Source organism: Neopsephotus bourkii, unplaced genomic scaffold (genome assembly GCF_033783945.1).
Source record: "Neopsephotus bourkii isolate Nb327-2 ecotype Australia unplaced genomic scaffold, CSIRO-AGI_Nbou_v1 NB_883, whole genome shotgun sequence".
NCBI lineage: Eukaryota > Metazoa > Chordata > Aves > Psittaciformes > Psittacidae > Neopsephotus > Neopsephotus bourkii.
In genome coordinates, this window is record NW_026901377.1 from 104,671 (window position 1) to 122,719 (window position 18,049).

The following is an 18,049-nucleotide window of genomic DNA, read 5'->3' on the forward strand; positions in this document are numbered from 1 at the left end:
TAAAAACCCCCAAACAAACTACATAATGCAAGCCAGAATAATATTTCAGCTAGCTGCAAAGCATCTGCCCTTTTGATAGCTTAGACAAAACACTGTGTGTTGGAAACAAACCTTAAATCCTTAACTTTCCGTTTGTACACTAGTTTGTAGTACTAGTGTTTTTTGCCACTCTATAAATCAAGTGGTTGTAGAAATTAACCCTGTTCCATTCATAAGTGAATGCCCTGTTTCAAAAAGGATGCAGACATGACTCTTCAAATCATTCCTTAGGCCTCTACGCACAAGTTCATAAGCTTCCTCCTTCTTCCCTAGACAATTTAATGTTAGACCTTTCATGGCCAAAGTTTCTAAAAAAAATAATAATAATAAAAAAAATCAATAGGTATAAGTTATTCATTTTCATAGGTTTTAAAGCCTAATACAGCAACTCTAAAGAGAGCATGAACACAAATTTAAACTCCATTATCAGCATCAAGGTTTTCCATTCCTTTTTCTCATGGAAAACTATACTGGCAGTTATCCACTAAAGTGTATCATACATGACAATAAACTGCATGCACTACTTCCACCAAAAGTGAAGCAGCATTTTATTTCTAGGCACTAAAAACTGTTCTACAGACATTTTGGAGAAAAATGAGATTTTTTTTTTCTTTTTTACTGTAAAGTAGCATTATACCTACTCAGTATTTATCAGCAACATAGACTTCTACACATCCACCCATGCCAAGCTAGTTAGCAAAGAAAAAAAACCCACCACATTTCTAGACAGTGAGAAGAAACTCTTCACTCAGTCTTAAGAGCTGACTGAAAATACAGCAAGGGACAAACACCTTTTCCTTCTCTTTACAATAAAACTATTCCTTCAGAAAAAGTAGCAAACTGCAGGCAGACAGTGCTAAACATTCAATCTCTTGCTTTTGTCTTTCACTTCTACATGAGTGACTAACAATTCCCCTGTAAAGTGACTTAAGCAATACATAGTTGTATTAAGAAACCTGCACCATGCTAAAATGAATATTAGACTTGCAGAATAATGACAAAGAATAGTAAAGCTATGAATACTGACAACTGGCAAGACCAGAGTTTAAAATTAAAAATCTTACCAACAGTAACTGCTTACCTTGGTGAAGGTTTCTGGACACTCTTACTGCTTTATGGGCAAAAGGTTAATAATAAACTGCCATAAATATAACGTTTACAAATTACCACTCAAAGTATTGGAAAAAGAGACAGCACATGCCGTTTGAAAACTTACCTCCATGTTCTGCAAACTTCGGGTTAGAAAGTATCTGTTTACAGAACTTCAGCCCATTTCTATACTGCTTATGTTCATAACACCTCTGTTGAAGAAGAGCAGGGTAAATTTATTAAAAATACAGCTAAAGTACTTCCATACTCCCAACATAAAGCATCAATGCAGCTAGAGCTTTTAGAAAAAGTACTTATATTTTAATGGATCTTGTTTAATGAACTTTCTGCGATTATTTTTTTCTGGTGATGGAAAGAATTTTTACTATATTTTAGTAAGAACACAAGATTAAATATATAACTGAAGACCACATTATTATACAGCAGTTTCTCAGATAAGATACCAGAGGAAGCAGAAGTACCTACAGAGATTCAACTTTCTTTTATCATAAAAGCAAACTTTATGTCATAAGGTATCTTTGTATGCATCCAACTCACTTTGGCTTAATTGCCTTTCATAGAAACACACAACATAACCTCTAACAACCATATAGGCAGGAAAGAAAATTAAGTCATTGGAATCTGGATTAAACTGCCTCTGAAAGCAAACTTTTACCGTCAGTGTAAATACCACATATATTTCACAGACACCCAAACTTTTCAAACTGGTATATACTAATGTTATCTTGCCATCCTGGAAACTAAAACATTCTTCTGCATTTTTTTTTTAATCCATCTCTAGCAATTTGTTTCTGTTTGAGTTTCATTTCATTATGCAAGGCAACTGCAATGTGAAATAGCATACAGCATGAATGTTTAAAACCAGTTTTAGTTATTTCACTTCAATTAAACCACTCCCTGTGATAATCTTTTAAATAGAAGCCAAAGGAGGAGGAAACAATGTTGAAAACAACAATTCATACACTAAATCACTTAAGCAAATGATAAGAATTACTGTAACACCAATGTTCCAACTTGAATGTAAGAGTACAGAAACATGTTGCTTGAGCAGACCCAAACCCTTTGATAACTAGGAAATCATTCATAACAGGATCTCACTGACTCCAGCTGACCAGTTCTGGTGGCAGGATGGCTGAAAGGAGTGCAAAATTGTTTACAGCCAGCAGTTTTCAAGTCCTCCTAAACAAGTTTTGTTCAGGATTCCCCATTTCCTTGTGCTGCTCCAAATCAACTATGCAAGACCATTCATAAGCACGTATGGACACCATCTGTCTTCTAAGCACTCCCGTAAAAAAAAAACAACAAACAAAACGACTCAGAGAAGGCAGATCCAACATGTCTTCCCATCAAGCAGAAAGTTCTAAAGATAAAACTTTGAAAAGTTACAAGAATGTTATGGAAATGCTTACAAAGAAAATGGTGCATCTACCTCAACACCCTGCTTTGCGTTGCTTTTGCAACACAGAAGGTGCTGTTTAGTGTCCAGCTTTCTCTTCCAAAGCACAGATGGAAACACCAAAAATAAATTCAGAGGTGTAAAAAGCTGGTATACTCCTAAGTGGATGTATTATTTTCTAGGTAAATACAGCTGAAACATCAAGGCTGAAGACCAAAAGGCATCACAAACTAAGGATCTTTCTCCCTTCACCCTGTTCCCACCCTTTGCAGAAAGGGAATCATGGAAGAAAAAGAGGATGAAGATGCTCAGAAGAGAGCCTTTGAAGCAAAATGGATTGAAAGAGGAGTGTATCAACAAAACAATGACAGAATGGTTTGGATTGGAATGGACCTTCAAAGATCACCTAGTCCAATGTCTCTGCCATGGGCAGAGGCATCTTTCACTACCTCAGGTTGCTCAAAGCCCTGTTGAACCCTGACTTCGAACGCTTCTGAAAGACAACTCCCTGTATCACCAAGGACAGGAAAAGTAAGCAGGGCACCCACCTAGCAAAGGAAGATTAAGGGTTAGTTAAGAGGAAATCATAAGAGGCCTTTTTTTTTCCTTTAATTATGCATGCCTGGTTGTTATTATTCACACCTTTCAGTCATTACCTGCTTTCAAGTAGCTGGCTGAGTCACTTCAATCAGCCACTGGTCAGAGCTGAAGAGAGCTTACAGGTTACAACACAAGATCAGGCCTTTTTTGTGTGTGTGTGTAAACTGAAATCACCAGTCACAGAGATTACCACCCAGGCCTCCTCCCTTAAAGCAGAACAGCCATTTGCTCCCACCTAGGTAGTTGTGAAAGCAGCAAAACCTGCCACAAAAGTGGTGCAGCTGCAAGAACTTAAGGATGCATCTCCAGTGTAACTAAGGCACTGTCACAAGCAGAAGGGGTACTTTGGGGTTTTGCAATTTGCTTTTAAGTACAGCTTCTCAGATGCTGGCTATGAACATGAAATCTTATCTCTAAACAGTTCCATTTTGCATACTCTTAACAACCAGTCTTTCACCTTGAAGTTTAAGGAAAGTCAACCATGATGGTATACACGCTAGAGACAGGAAACATTTGCACATAAATTTTTCCGAGTGTAATCAGGACTTACGATGCAGGGTACTTTATAACAGAGTAAATTCACTGAGAATTACAACAAATCCTCCCTTTAGGCTGCAGGAAGGAAAAGTTTACCAGTTTATATCCATTTACATGTATTGAAAGGTTCTCATCAGCTCTGGGTGGAAGGAGAGCTCATGCTATGGTATCTGCATCCCTAAACCGTTTTTCAGCATCTGTGCAGAATCAGTCTTTGGACAGCAGATGTCTTACATATGGTTCAGCATGCCAAGTCTGAATGCTCTGTATCTCTTCTTTGGCGGCTGCCATAAGGTGGAAAGACTTCACTATTTACAGCTTACCTGCATGTAAACTTCTAACTGCTGGATGGAGTTTGTTCCACCCTCATTCGAGTTTTGAATCTTCCCTCTCTAGTGCATCTACTTTCTAAACCTTGTCAGCAAACCTACAGCTAGTGATTAAGACTGACTTGGATTCTTAAGCAACTACCCATATGGTAGTTACTTTAGAAGGTTCATGCTACTGATTACAGTTGCACTCCTAAGGGCTGCTGACAACAGCAGAGAGATGACTTCTATGCAGACTTAATTCAGCATTGTTCTCTTTATCTATTGTATATACAAACATATTTTCTTAGAAATTTTACAGCTGTAAGTTTGAAATGTACTGAACTAGGCTTTCAAATTGTCTGCTACCTGTAAAAAGCAGCACATTTTACCTCCAACATACTGCCTCCGTCTCAAAATAGACATTTTAATAGTCAATTACATATGCTTCCAACTAAAAAGCAAGGATAATAAAGTGCAGCATTTTAATACGCAGGAAGTATCCCAGCATCAAATACACAGCACACAGCAGACCAGACCCTGCCATTACAGATGACATATTTTGCACATATTCACAGATATGCAAATCCTCTTTATCAAAAAGCAGTCTTTGTGTTCTACAAGTATTTAATAACTAGGTAATTTAATAGCCAATTAAATTCGCTGTTTCTAAGACATTTTGTAATGACTACACCACAGATTAAACTGTCCTGTATGTTCAGTAACATCAACGATTAACAACAGCTCAGCGTATAAGTCAGTATAATGCCAGGATTTACTATGGGTCTCATTTAGAAGCTTCATAGCACAGTAAATTTACGCTGGCATGACTCAATCTAAGCAAAGAATCACCTAGATCACAAAACAGCAAGCGTAAAGCAGCCTTTCTAGCAGGGGCACTTGAGAAGATGCCTACGTCCAACCCAGCTGATTCAAGAGCATTTTAAAACCACTTTACACTAGTTAAAAATAAAAAGAATCCATCCAGGCTGGATTTTGCAGCTGATTAAACAGGTGAGAAGCAGACCAGAAAGTACCTCATGGTGAAGCTGAAGATAAGTCATAACATAAAAAAGCCGTCTGTCTTCTCACCTGGAAACATGAAAAACTAGAGGATTTTCCTCAAGAATAAATATCAAAGCAAAGGTGGCATGTACTGTTTAACTCCTCAAAGTCACAAATGGAAGCACTGGGGTGTTATTATTTGCTTTTTTTTATTCTTACTTGGACCAGTGCAGCTGGTTCTAAGGAGTAGTGGGATGAGAGTAAAACGGATAGCAGACCCAGGCATGTGGGATAGGATCACATTCCCAAACATTATGCCCTTTGAACTAGAAGAGTAAGAAAGCAATAGCATGCAATTTATATTAAAAAGAAAGAATTTTGCAAAAAAAGCTAAGAACTTTACATCATCTTCTAAGATTATGTATTTTCCAAGGTCACACTTTTAACTCAAACTTAAGGCCAATTTTTTAAACCCCCATATCTGCAAATTTACAGAATTAAAATGAATGCAAACTCAAGTACTTAAACACAAAAAAACCCCACCAAACAACAGCAAAACAAACCAACCAACCCAAAACCACCACAAGCAACCCCACAGGAAACCACTTTGAACTGATGGAAACTCCATTAAAGCAAGCACCCTAATCCAGCCAATGATGGACTAGCTGAAGAATGTAATTTTCTTTACTGAATGAGTACCAAAATTGGATTCAGCCCCAAGAGACAACAGAGATAAAAACCTAAGTTCTCATTGTTAGTCCACTGTACTCAGCCTCTCTTCCTCAGGAGATCACATAGCCTGTGTCATCGTAAGAGGCAATACTGCAGACTATTCCCCATCATATACAAGAGTTAACAGACAGGACAACTGATCTACGCTTGAGCAAAAGCCAAGTGTTTACTTCCATCTGGAAGTCATCAGGAGAAAGTCCAGTGCAGACTGGGTTGCTCTACCAGAACAATTCAGGGATTCACATCCTGTTATTCTCTTCCCTGAGGGTTTGCAAGGCTTGAGCAGAATCCAGGTGGACAAATCCTTTCAGATATAGCATGTGCTCCTGAAGGGACTCTGCAGTTTCTCCCAGTAGCAACCATGAATACATACACTTGCAGCATCACACAGCAATGCTGGCAATGACGTGGTAAGACCTTTGGCAGCAGGAAGTGTTAGCATATTTGGCCCTAGCTTTTGCTAAGGTGTGTGCTTACAACACATGACATGCATGTCTGCCATTCAGATGCTATCTATTTCTTCCAGCACAGTTCAGATGTAGCACTCAGAAGATAGTTAAGTCCAGGCGCTGTATGTCTCAAAGCTGTTTTCCAGCACAGTTAGTCTCCCCCTACAGATAGATGAGGTCACGTCACTAAGGCACACTAATTCAAGCTAAATGTAGTAAAGAAGATTCTGAAAGCTGGAACTATTAGGAGCAACTACTCACCATGAATTAGTGGGTCTTTTGGGCACTAACCATATCAAACAGCTCAAGAGGTCTAGGCAAAACTTCCACCACACTGATTCAGTTTCACGACAAATATGAGATGTATGAACCTGACAACTGAAAAATAAAACTCACACAAACTTTACAGATACATTAATGCTGAAAAACTCTGGGGGAAACTTGTGTATTTTCTGTCAAATCAAAAACAATCACCCCCTTCCATTGCTCTGCAGTGTTAATGAATGGAACTGTTCTGTGTAAGAAACAGCTTCAGCAGTTGACTAATTTAAGGAACTAATAAATCCTCCTCTTGCACAGTGATGAATACCTTCATAGCTAGCACTACCTGGCAGAATACAACCAGAGGAACAGAACAAGTTCAAACCAAAATTAGTTAGGAAGAAGGTAAGAAATATGTGTACATTTTCATTTAATATTAAGGCAGGGGAAAAAAAAAATACCCGTATCATGTATATGCTTCTGAACTGGCCTCATTCCAGTACTGGACAAAATCTCTCTGGAAACAACTGCTGATGAATAGCTACAGCTCTTCTAGAAGTAAAACCAGAAATCTGCACACACCAAAGCAAGACTCTTGAAGAAAAATCCATTATTCAACATTAGCTCAGTTGGCCAGTATTTGCTTACTTTAACCTCTCCTTGGGGAGAATTACTGTGAATCTGCCATATCAACTAAGATCACTGTCCATTAGCCTGCTCAGGTCTCACCTCTGAATTTCTTATGAAACTAACTGCATCTCTTAATGACCATCGGAAAAAACTTAATTCAAATTCCAAGATATGATATGAAAACGGCTAAAAGACTCCACACAATAGGTTCTTTGGGACTTATACTTTCACTCAGCTGTATCTCACAATACAGCCCAAGACACATGCTGAGGCTACTGGCACTTTCTACTTTTGTAGCAGTCTTTACCCTTAACTCTGAGGTATGCAAAATGTTGTCCTGTAGCACTGACTGACTGCAAAATAAATAGTTAAATGTGGCTAATAAGATAGGTTATTCTTCAGCATTACAAGGTTTGCTAATTGTATCACAGAAGCAAACATAAATCCTTGTAGCAAGTCTCACTGATCTCAGTTTTAAGAGTGGCAAGGAGTAATTGCTCATTTTCTCTAAATCCCCTATCAGCAAAATCATGAGAGACGCAACTCCTTATCACCACTCTTGCTGCACTGATGCAGTGCTGCTGTGGACAGGAGACTTAAACTTGGGATGTCCGCGAGTGCAATGAGCAAAAAACCCATTAAGAAAACCTCTGAAGAACAGGAATAAACACAACTTGATAAAATTCTAACCAATATAAAGGGTGGTACCATGTAAGCCGGATTTAATCTACTGCCCCAAATAAGATCAGTTTCAGATTACTACAAAAACCGCTTTGGGTTCAGCTAAGAGTATCTGTAGGCATAACAACTTAGAGACTGGCTATGATCTTACAACTGTGAAGAAATTATGTCTTTTTATTAACAAGTCTTTTATTCTTGTAACTAAAACAAATAAGGAACAAAATTACACAGCTCCTCAAAAATTTATAGCAAGGGATCCTGTTTCTACAACTTCTGACAGCCACAAAGACAACAAATGGTCTGATTTGGTGAATAGGCTTTAGTAACAGCAGCACTGCTCAAGTGATTCCTTAATGACATCCTAGTCTCAAACAGTAATTAATTTCTTCAGCAGGTTTGAGAAATATTTCTGAAAAACAAGGATAGTGACCCTGCTTACGGTAGCAGGTCTGTTCTTTACCTCCATTCCAACGTTTCAAGCAAGACATGATTTCTCCTATTACTTTCAGCAAAGCCAAGTGGTGTATTCCTTTTGGCAAAGGCAAAACTAAGTGATTGGCATCTAAACAGCCAAGATATAGGAAAAGCCTTGTTAGCAATTCCATGTTTCAGATGAGACAGTATGTGGTGAAACTCCAGTGGCGAGCACACTTTGTTACTGTACAGTAATGCAAATGCAGGAGTGATTGCATACAAAATGTGCTACTTCACTTGGTTACTGATAGAAGTGAAATTCTGGAAATTGGTCTTTAATCTTGAATCAAGATTACTTAAGTGGAGATTTCCAAGACTGCCACCTCAGCAACCTTAAAGTCAGCACATGAACTTCTCTGAGACAGAACATTAATGCACTGGTGCTGGGCAAAGTATTAGTGAAGAAGTAGCACAGGTCGGTCTAGTTTGAAAGTGGAGGGACGGGGAGCAGACTCTGGAATGAAGAAACAGGAAGATGTCCCAGCAGGAGGGACTTGGCATATTTGCAACAGAGACACTGAAGAGACGCTGTTCAACAGGCTTTTTTTTTTTTTTGTTAGGAAGGTCCTGTACCTTTTCGTGGAACACTTGTTAAAGCCAGCATGGAAAGGAAGAAGACCACCAGCTCAAATACCCTCAAGTACTGCATTGTTACTGTAGAAATGACCAAATAAAAGTGAAATTCAAACACGCACCCCCTCCCCCCCCCCCCAACAAAAACCTTGGTTATTGTAATGCCCCACTGGAAGACAGAGGCTCTGGCCACACATAATTAAGCCTGCTTAGCACATAAGATAACTGAGAGATAAAAAATGTATGGCTCTACAGATATGAAGACCACAGATAATCACTACTCTTGAATAAACTGCGGAACTCTGATCTGCATACAGTGTAATACACACAAGCCCAGAACAGCATGGCATCTTGCATCTTCAGCACGCTACTTCTACAGTATGTATTTGAGTTATAAATCAGTAAAACTATTTAAACAAGACCTGAACACATTTAGTTCTTCACTTGTCTGTTTGCATCATAAAATACAAGCGTTTCACTTAAATATTTGGGCATTTTTCTCCCTGCTCAAATCATATTCAACTAGAGGATAGCTATAGTGAGAAGTATTTGCACCATCTTACTCTGCTAGAATTTCATGACTCCAACAACTTTCTCCTCTGCTGCCTTAAGGAACTGAAAATCTCTTCCACATAATACATGGCAACTCTAAAAGCTTTCTATTTAGTATTTCTTCAATGCATTTTTAATATATTTGACTTCCATGTCCAAACAAAAGTTAACTAAATATTGTCTTTGGGATATGTGAAATAAAACTGAACATATTTGATGAATTGTACCCAACCATACACAGTGGACAAATAACTTCACAAAATGCCAGGAACATTCATCAGTTATGTTTAATAAAAGAAAAATAGAAAATTAAAATAAAATAAATCAGCCAACCCGGCTTCCTACAACTAGTTCCATACTTGCTGGCAAGAAGAGGAAAAAACGGAGTAAACTGCTTTTCCCTTTACTTCAGAGTTCATCCAGCCTCCTGGGCACCAAAAGTCAATTTCTCTATTCCTCAGACTATTCTGCTACTCTACCCTTTCCTCTGCCTCCACCTGAACTCTTGGGCGATCTCTGGACTGCCTAGAGATTATGTGTGCCCATAAGAATGATACAGGCTCAATTAATTTTAAATATTCAAATGGATCAAAAACAAGAAGGGAAAAAATGTAGAGATCCACTTGTCTTCTAGCACCTTTGAGCAGAACAGGACTATCTACCTTAACAAATAGTTAAAACCATAAAACCAATATTAGCTAGAAAATTTCTTTTTAATGGAAGCGTGAGTTTTAGCAGAACAGTGATCAATAATCCTGTGGGTGTCTTTTTTTTTTTTTTTTAATCCAAATTAATCGTGCAGATCTCTTTCCCTCTGTACTACAGGAACACTGTAAAATGCTTTCCAAATGGAAAAATGTTTCTATAAGAACTTCCACATACCTGTGAAGTGACTAGGTTAGTCTAGTTAGCGTTGCAACACACAAAGGCAAAGTGCACACGTTTCTGAACTCAGAATTTGTTAGTTAAGTGGAAATGCTGGCTTGCAAGCACATCCTTATGCAAAAGAAATTTACTCATCTTGTAAGATGTTTGCTACAAAACAAACAAACAAACCCCAAACTCTGAAGGCTAATTAATCCCTTTCACTATGGAAAGCTGGGCAGCTTGGTGTAGACCTTAACATTTAATGACTGTGTTACAGGTATACTTCTTAGAAATAGCAAAGAATTGAGGCCTCAGGAACTTAAAACACACACAAAATCAGATTGCTTTTTCCATTTTATGCTTCACTTACAAAAACAAAAGGCTGTTACCTACTTAATTCCTGTGTTTACTACTACCTCCATGAAAATCTAAATGTGAACAGTTTTGTATTTCTGTTAACAGTCTATGTAGCAGTAATTATCTGTTTGAAGGGTAATGCATCCTTTCAGCAGCACTTGGCCTGCTTACCCAAGCATATACTGGGAAAAAAAGTAAATCTCACTCAAGCCTGCTCAAACAGAATGACTCCAGGGTCTGCCAAAGCCAGGAGACAGCATGGGCTGACCCAGGGCCAGATAATCAGACTCCCCTGTTTAGCTGGTCCAGGGCTCAGAGGTCCTACCAGGGAGCCAGCTGCCAGCAAGACTCAAGCTCCTGTTGCTGCTGCTGCTGATGTTCAGCTACCAGTGGGTCAGAGGAAGAGGTGGCAGATGATATGGCATAATGACAGGTTACAGTCTCCTGAAAAGAAGGAGTAAACAGAGGAGAGACTGTAGGAAGAGAAAGGTGGAGTGAAGGCACAGGAGTATGACAATAATGTTTCTTTGGACTTGTGCTGATAAATGGGACTTCCTAAAAGACGTCTCAAGTCAAACAGGTAATCAAAACTTCACAAAGTAGGGTCATTATCCGTAACAAGACAGACAAGTAGTTTATTCACAAATTTTCAGTGCGATGAAAACCAGCTTCAAGCTTTTGCTATTCACCACGTGTTACAAAGGTGCCTAATCACAAGGCAATCTTAATACTAGGCTACATGTCACAGGTTCATCCCTGCAAGATACAGGAAAAAAAAACAAAATGCCAGAATAAATTTTAGCCTACCCAGTATGTGAAACTTCTGTATTTTTGTTAAAGATTTTCAACTTTTTTTTTTTTTAAGCCAGCATTAAAATTGCTTTAGTTTACAGAAATCTGCCCTGAGTGGAGTACACCTTTCTCTTTTCTGACCTGAAACAAATTGAGAAGCTTCATTCAACTCACATGTGCTGAGCCAGCATTTTCTCCAAACAAACTCTTCCTCTTCCCTTTTTCCTGCTCTCCACGCAAATAATCAAACAGACATGCACCAAGCTCATTAAGAAAACCCGAAACCAAACCCCAAACCAGTCAGTTTTAGACAGGCTCCTTGATTCAGTTAGACTTGTAACCACACAAGCCATCCTCACTACAACAATGGGTGACTGAGCAACAAGGCTATTACTTCCCCAGCTCATAACACATCAAAAATTACACTTAGTACAAAGCCGTATCAACTGCCAAGCAGGACTGGATATTTCAAAGTAGTAATAAGCTTTACAGCTCATTGCACCTACTCTTTAACCCTAATTGAAGCTGCATGTCTCGTAATGAGATGCTTGTACCTAAGGATTTCTAGTTTTACAGATTTATTTCATTTTCACAAAAATATTTTGAAAAGAAGAAGCAACAGATTACAGACATCCCCCCAAAAAAGAGCTTTAAGAGTGCTGTCACTCCTAGAGGACTAAAGTACTCATGTTACTTCTGATCTCTGGAAGGATCCAAAATAGTAGCCTAAGCCTCTCTGAAAGAAAACGTGAGATTTTTAGATAAAACTGTTTCTTTTTCTGAGAGAAAACAAAACAGAGCTTGACCCAGATAACATAATCCTATAGATAAATCCACTTAAGTTACCCACTAGTATAACTGTAATTTTCAACTCATCCCAAGCTCTCAGAAACACAAGGTCCATGCAACACTGTATCAAAACTAAAACAAGTTCCTTAAGATCTAACTCAGTTGTGCATGCTTTGGTGGTGTTTGGACTGTATGCTATCTTAATCTCATCTAAAACAGAGATTTATAGCCTAAATTCCACTGCAGCTTCTTTCATTCGTATACCGGTTGCCGCCCAGAAAAATCGATTGACAAACTTCTAATAGTAGTTATAAACTAGACTTCAGAAAGACTTCAAAATCGCCATCCTTCTCCACTTCCTCCTTTGAAAGCCATCTTCCCCACCGACCGACAAATCTGGTTACTGTCTACGGAAAAAAAATGAGTTGTAAAAACAAAGAATCTCTGGGGTGGAGGGCTCGGCCGAGCTCTCGTAAACAGCGAGCCGATGAATGAAGCACCCGCGAGGGTGGTTTTACATCGCCGCGGCCAGCGCTGGGCCCCGGGGCAGGCCCTCGGGTTGAGTCCCGCGGCTGTGCCCGGCTACGAGCATCGGCTCGAGGGGGCGCGCGCGAGGCCCAGCCGCCCCCAGCGCTCCTCGGACCCCGCGGGGGCCGCGCCCAGGCGGGACGTGCCGCGGGTGACAGGCGCCTCTCGGCCCAGCCTGCCCCGGCAAGAAGAAGCTATTGGCCTGGGCGCCGCCAGCGCTGGGGAGGCGGCACCGGGCCTCTGCTCCCCACCAGCCCAGGGGAAAGAGCCGGGTCAGGAGCCGCCGCTGCTTCCCCTCCATTGCCCCACGGGGCCCGCAGTGGCCGAACGCGGGCCTCCCGCCTCACCACTCACCAGGATGCGCTTGAAGAGCGCGTTCTCCTTGGGCGGCAAGCTCACCGACGGCATCCTCCCCGCCGCTGACTCGGGCGCTGCCGAAGGGCTCCGGGGGGGGGGGGGGGCAGCGACCGGGCAGCGTCCCGTCCCCGCTGCTGGTTTGCCGCTGCCGGGAGCCTCCCCGCCGAAGTCTGTCTGCTACTACCGCCGCCTCCCCACCCCCCGCCCTCCCCCCCACAAACCACGGTGCTCTCGCCGGCCCCGGGCCCGGCCTCTCCCGGCCGCCGTCTGCGCGCCGGGCTGCCGCGCGCCGGGCTGCCGCGCGCCGGGCTGCCCCGCGCCGAGCCGCGCGCCGAGCCGCGCGCCGAGCCGAGCCCCGGACGGCGGCTCACGTGGTAAGTGAACAGGCCGGAGAGAGGCGCCGCCAAAATGGCCACCGCCGAGGGCTTCCCCAGCCGGGTCACGGCAGACCACGCGCATGCGCCGCGACCCCGCGCCGCCGCCGGGTCCGCCCTCGCCCCCGACAGGTGGTACAGGACGGGATGGGAGGTGACGGGCGTATCCCAGCCCGCCCGCTGAGTCAGTGCCTGGCCCCGCGGCGGGAGCACCCTGCGTGCCGCTGCCCGCCGGGCGGTGTTTGTACTTGAAACCGTCACCGGTTAGCCCCGAGGGGGTCTCGCACGGGGCCGGGCTAGAGGAGCCGGTTCCCCGCGCAGAGCTGACAGGCAGCTGTATCCTCGCTGCCGTCAGCAAGTAGGGTTACGGGTGGGGGAAGAGGGCGGGATTGCGCAGCAGGCCTCGTGCTGCGAAGCGCGTCCGCTCGCCGCGCCCGGGAAGGGCAGTCCCTCCCCCGTGGGCGGAGCTGAGCCGACAAGATGGCGGTGACACTGAGGGTGAGGGAGGCTTTGAGGTTGGCGGCCAGAACGCCAACTCTCGGTAAGCGGCCGTAGGGCACAAGCGGGGCTATTGTCGCGACTCGGAGTAGTAGGGAACCCGCGTTGGTTGAGGCGGGTAGGAACTTGTTCTGTGTTCTGGGAGCGTGGTGCCTGAGGGGACTGCACCGGTGCCCCGCGGCCTGTCCGCTGACCCAGGTGCTGTAGGAGCTTGGTTGCCTGCGGGGTGTGAGCAGCGTGCCCGGTAGCTGGAGTGCTCTTCGCTTTGTGCCTGGAGTTACAGCAAGCTGCTGTGTCAGTTTTCCTCTGTGTATTTTAATTTAAACCAACTAGTTGTATATTGGGTTGTTTTTCGTTTTTTTTTTCCGATGTGGAGCTGGAGCTGGTTATGGCCAGGGGTGATCCTATGCTCTCCGCTGTGGATGTGGTGCTGGCACTCCTCAGGCAGGCAGTGCTGGTGATGCTCTCGGGGAGGGCGGGGAGCGTGGGGTGGGCGGTCATGGAAGCTTTGGGGTCAGCAACAGGTGACCCAGTAAAAGAGTAGGGTAGGAAAGGGAGAAAGGGACTGTTTTGAACTGTTAATAGATCCTCATCTCTTATTAGTTCAGGGAGCGCATGCTGCAGTTTATCTATACGTGGGTGAGTTGTAATGCTATTATGGTGACCACCTTTATGTGATAATTGCATTTATTTCATCTTTTTGTGGTCTGTGTGGTTTTTTCCCTGATTGAGTGTCAGTAATTGACGTGGTAGTCTAAGCCTGAGAAATGCTAACGTGTTTGTAATCTGCTGTTTTAGCTTTTACTCGTTCTGCATTTGTTGCAAGAAAACGTAATTATGACCAACCAAACTGGCTTGGAGTTGGCCTGGCTTTTGGCACCAGTGCTGCCTTGTGGGCTTATGTAAGTGGTTTTATTTGGTTTTATTGAACTTTATGTGGTTTTGAACTATTCCCAAACCATACTGATCCGAACTTAATGACTGCAACCTATTCAGCTGAATGAGGTAATGGGTGCTTATAGCAGGTGTCAAGACTGAAGCATTATTAATTATGTTTTCCCAAACTATGTTGCGCTTTTCTTTATGAAAGTGAACAGGTTATTAAGCTTTTCTCTGTTGCAAACTTAAAACATCTGCAGCAGAAGAATTTATTCCTCAGGTCTGTTGGTTTAAGGCTTTAACATTATTTTCCCCAATGGATCTTAAAGAAAAGAAAAATAAGGGAAGAAAAAAACCTAGGGGTATGCCTAAATGAAACTGTGTTGCGGAGCAAAATGTAGATGTAAGATGTTTCCTGTTTCAGAGAACTGATAGGCTCAATGTTGATAAAGCAAGCAGGGCATGGTAGGTTTTGTGAAGAAATGTTCAGGATAAGCAGCACTCCCATGATGACCACACTTTTCAGTGTGTGTGGGGGGTCCCTTTGGGTTTTTTCCCATTTTTGTGGTGGTGGTGGATTGATTGACAGTAGGAACCTTCCCCCCACTCTCAGTTGGCTAGCAGAAAATGTTTGAGAAAGCTGCAGAAAAAAATGCCTTACTGGACAATTGATAGTTTACAGATCATTTACTCTGTATTGTTCTAGTTACATATTGGTTTGTATTCTGATAATAGCAGTTTTATGTGCTGTAGAAATATTTTTCTGTTGTCCCAGATGTTTATCATATACTGCTATTTTATAGCTTTTCAAGCAACATAATGATGATGTAATGGAATATGAAAGAAGAAAACGAGAGAAACAACATAAGTGTACAGACTGCTCATAGTAAGTGTATACCTACAGATGCTTTTGACTTAGCTGATTGTAAATTATGCAGATCTTTGACTTGGGTTTGCAATCAGATACTGGACTGGCTTGTCTTCCTCCCTTATTTTCCTTAATATTTTGTATCTTGGCTTTTGCTATTCATCTAACTCATTCCCAGTTTTAAAGTGATAAGGTGACTGATCAGTATTTTCATACATCCATTTGTGTGCATGTTCACTGCCAGCTGTCTTGGACATGCAGACTTTTGGAAAATAATATATCTCTTACAGTGTCTATAATAAGGTTAGGTTGCAAGGAGAATACCTTACAAGTGCTTTAGGGGCAAGGTGATCAAGTGCACTAAGAATACCTTATCTTTGTCTCCTTTGTTATTTTAACAGGTCTACAGTGGGAAACATTTTTCTGTTTCTTATATATTGTGCATAAGAATGATATAAAGTCAATGTTGAAGACTTGTGCTACAATGCAAGTTGTGTGTGGTCATTGCCCTTTTGATATAAAAAAGTTGTATTTCTGCCAGCTAAAATGTCTGTTGGGAATTGTGGCCTCAGGGCAATTAATATGCCACAATGGGATTGCTAATAGTAAGTATAGGAAAACTTGTAGTGGTGTGGTTATTTTTCCCATAATTATTCCTCTCCAGCTATAAATGCAGTATGCTATGAGGTGTTTCTGACAATATCCATTGTGTCTATTTTTCTTGTTGCTAAGATTTTTTTCCTCCCTCTTTCTTAGGTTGACAGTATGATCAGTAAGAAGCAATGTGCTCACCACCTGTCCTGCAAATAAGTGAGAGCAGCAGAAGTACAAAGTATCTAAATACTTACATGTTCATACATTTCATGTGCAGAATTATGAAATAAATTATAACATAGGAAAGAAAATTATGAAGAATTTTCTTCCATTTATATTTCATTCTGCTGGTCTTGAAATGGTTTTATGTGGCATTTCTCTTCCATAGTTTATCACCGTTCTTTTCAAAACCCTTTGGAAGTTGTTCTACAACATTAGACATTGGCTCAGAAGGAAGCTCAGCAAGTATTCAAGAAGCTAAGTATACCCTTGTCCTGCTAGCATTTTCGTTGCTATATTTATAAAGTAAGAGATAAGCAAATATAAGAATGGCATTTATGGGAAGCCTGATAAAAATGATCTGTACAAAAGCCAAAATGTGCATTTGTTACTTTGTGCCTCAGAGAAGCAGCTTTCAACTCAAATCTTGACCAGGTAGGCTTTCAAAGCTTGACCTAGTGACTTACAGATGCCGTAACCAACATTACACATCTGATTGCAAGCTTGGTCTGGTTCCTTGAGTGCTGTTGCTCTTCAGTCCTTTGTGGTCTGAATTGATTTTAATTATTTCTAATTCTCTTCCCCTAGAGCAGAGATGAAGCTGTGTCAGAGAACAAAAATTGGAGGTGCCCAGCCTTTAAATTCTATGTATCTTTATCCTTTTTAGGAAGTTTGCTTTGCTTTTGCTACTGCTTGCAAAGCTGAAATGTATTCTGTAATTTCAGAAGGTGAGGACAAAAAAGCAGTCTTGAATCTTGGAGGCTGTTTATTTGACCCCTCAGTCTGTCCCTTCCTCAGGGACTGTTACCACGCATTCTCTTGAGCACAGCAGCTTTTCTGTCTTGCTGCTTTCAGGTTTATTGCAGATGGAGCTGTATCCTTCTACTCTCCAAGGAACTGCTCCTTGGAGAAGTTGTAGCTGGCAGTTGAGATGGTGGTGTTCTGTGCAGTGCCTTACCCAGGGTTCATGCCCTGTGTGGCAGGGGAGAGGCTGGTGTTTTCTGCTCTTTTTGGAACTGCTCTGGCCTGAAAGATGCTCGGAGCCTCTGTGGTGAGACTGCAGAGCTGCTGTCGGTTTGCAGCGTGAGTGCTGCCTTTGGAATGCTTGAGCTGTCTCTTCATGCATCAAGGTCAGACAAGGACAAAGGACAAAAAAGGGGATAATGACAAGCGGCAGGATATGGCATCAGAAAATCATTGAGGGACCATCAGAGTAGTGTGTAGAGGAGAAATAACGGCACAGCCGTCTAACGATATGGGGAGGAAGAGGACAGCTGTGTGGCTCTGACCTAGACGCACACGTTCATCGTAACAGCTGACACGACTTGTAGTGGGATGGATTTACTTCTGCAAGCATTTTTTTAGCGACCCCATTGTACTGGCACCCTGTCCCCGAGTGCCTTTTGCTCTCAGTTTAGCTTGAGTTCTTCAGAAATTGTTGGCGGAGGAACGCTCTTGGAGAGCTTTCTATTCTAGTAAAGCTCCAGCCCCGCACCTCACAACCTCCCCCCCTTTTATCTTTCCGCACGCTCCGGGCCTGTACAGCTCCCGGTGATTCCCCTGTCGCAGTCCGCTGGCGT

At 42.1% G+C, this 18,049-nt stretch overlaps 2 protein-coding genes across 4 annotated transcripts in view; one reads left to right on the forward strand and one right to left on the reverse strand.

The window, feature by feature from the left end:
* Positions 1 to 13,230, reverse strand: part of NAA15 (N-alpha-acetyltransferase 15, NatA auxiliary subunit) — a 35,885-nt gene extending 22,655 nt beyond the window's left edge. For all 3 annotated transcript variants that reach the window (XR_009726095.1, XM_061357116.1, XM_061357117.1), the window contains exons 1-3: positions 13,035 to 13,230; positions 1,256 to 1,340; positions 243 to 347 (exon numbers count right to left, since the gene is read on the reverse strand). Coding sequence is in view for 2 of the 3 variants with exons in the window: in XM_061357116.1 (XP_061213100.1) it covers positions 243 to 347; positions 1,256 to 1,340; positions 13,035 to 13,088 (244 nt within the window). In the remaining variant the exon portion in view is untranslated. The remainder of the gene's footprint in view (positions 1 to 242; positions 348 to 1,255; positions 1,341 to 13,034) is intronic.
* A 618-nt stretch (positions 13,231 to 13,848) lies between these two features.
* On the forward strand, positions 13,849 to 16,564 carry NDUFC1 (NADH:ubiquinone oxidoreductase subunit C1). The gene is made up of 4 exons (XM_061357121.1): positions 13,849 to 13,952; positions 14,708 to 14,811; positions 15,592 to 15,674; positions 16,413 to 16,564. Coding segments are annotated over exons 1-4 (249 nt in total). The 5' UTR covers positions 13,849 to 13,891; the 3' UTR covers positions 16,414 to 16,564.
* Positions 16,565 to 18,049: the final 1,485 nt, after the last annotated feature.

Excerpts from the sequence above, each read along its gene's own strand:
- NDUFC1 (XM_061357121.1), top strand. The coding sequence starts at position 13,892 with ATGGCGGTGACACTGAGGGTGAGGGAGGCTTTGAGGTTGGCGGCCAGA. Across the intron at positions 13,953-14,707 it reads GGCCAGAACGCCAACTCTCG|CTTTTACTCGTTCTGCATTT; the intron begins GTAAGCGGCCGT and ends CTGCTGTTTTAG. Across the intron at positions 14,812-15,591 it reads GTGCTGCCTTGTGGGCTTAT|CTTTTCAAGCAACATAATGA; the intron begins GTAAGTGGTTTT and ends GCTATTTTATAG.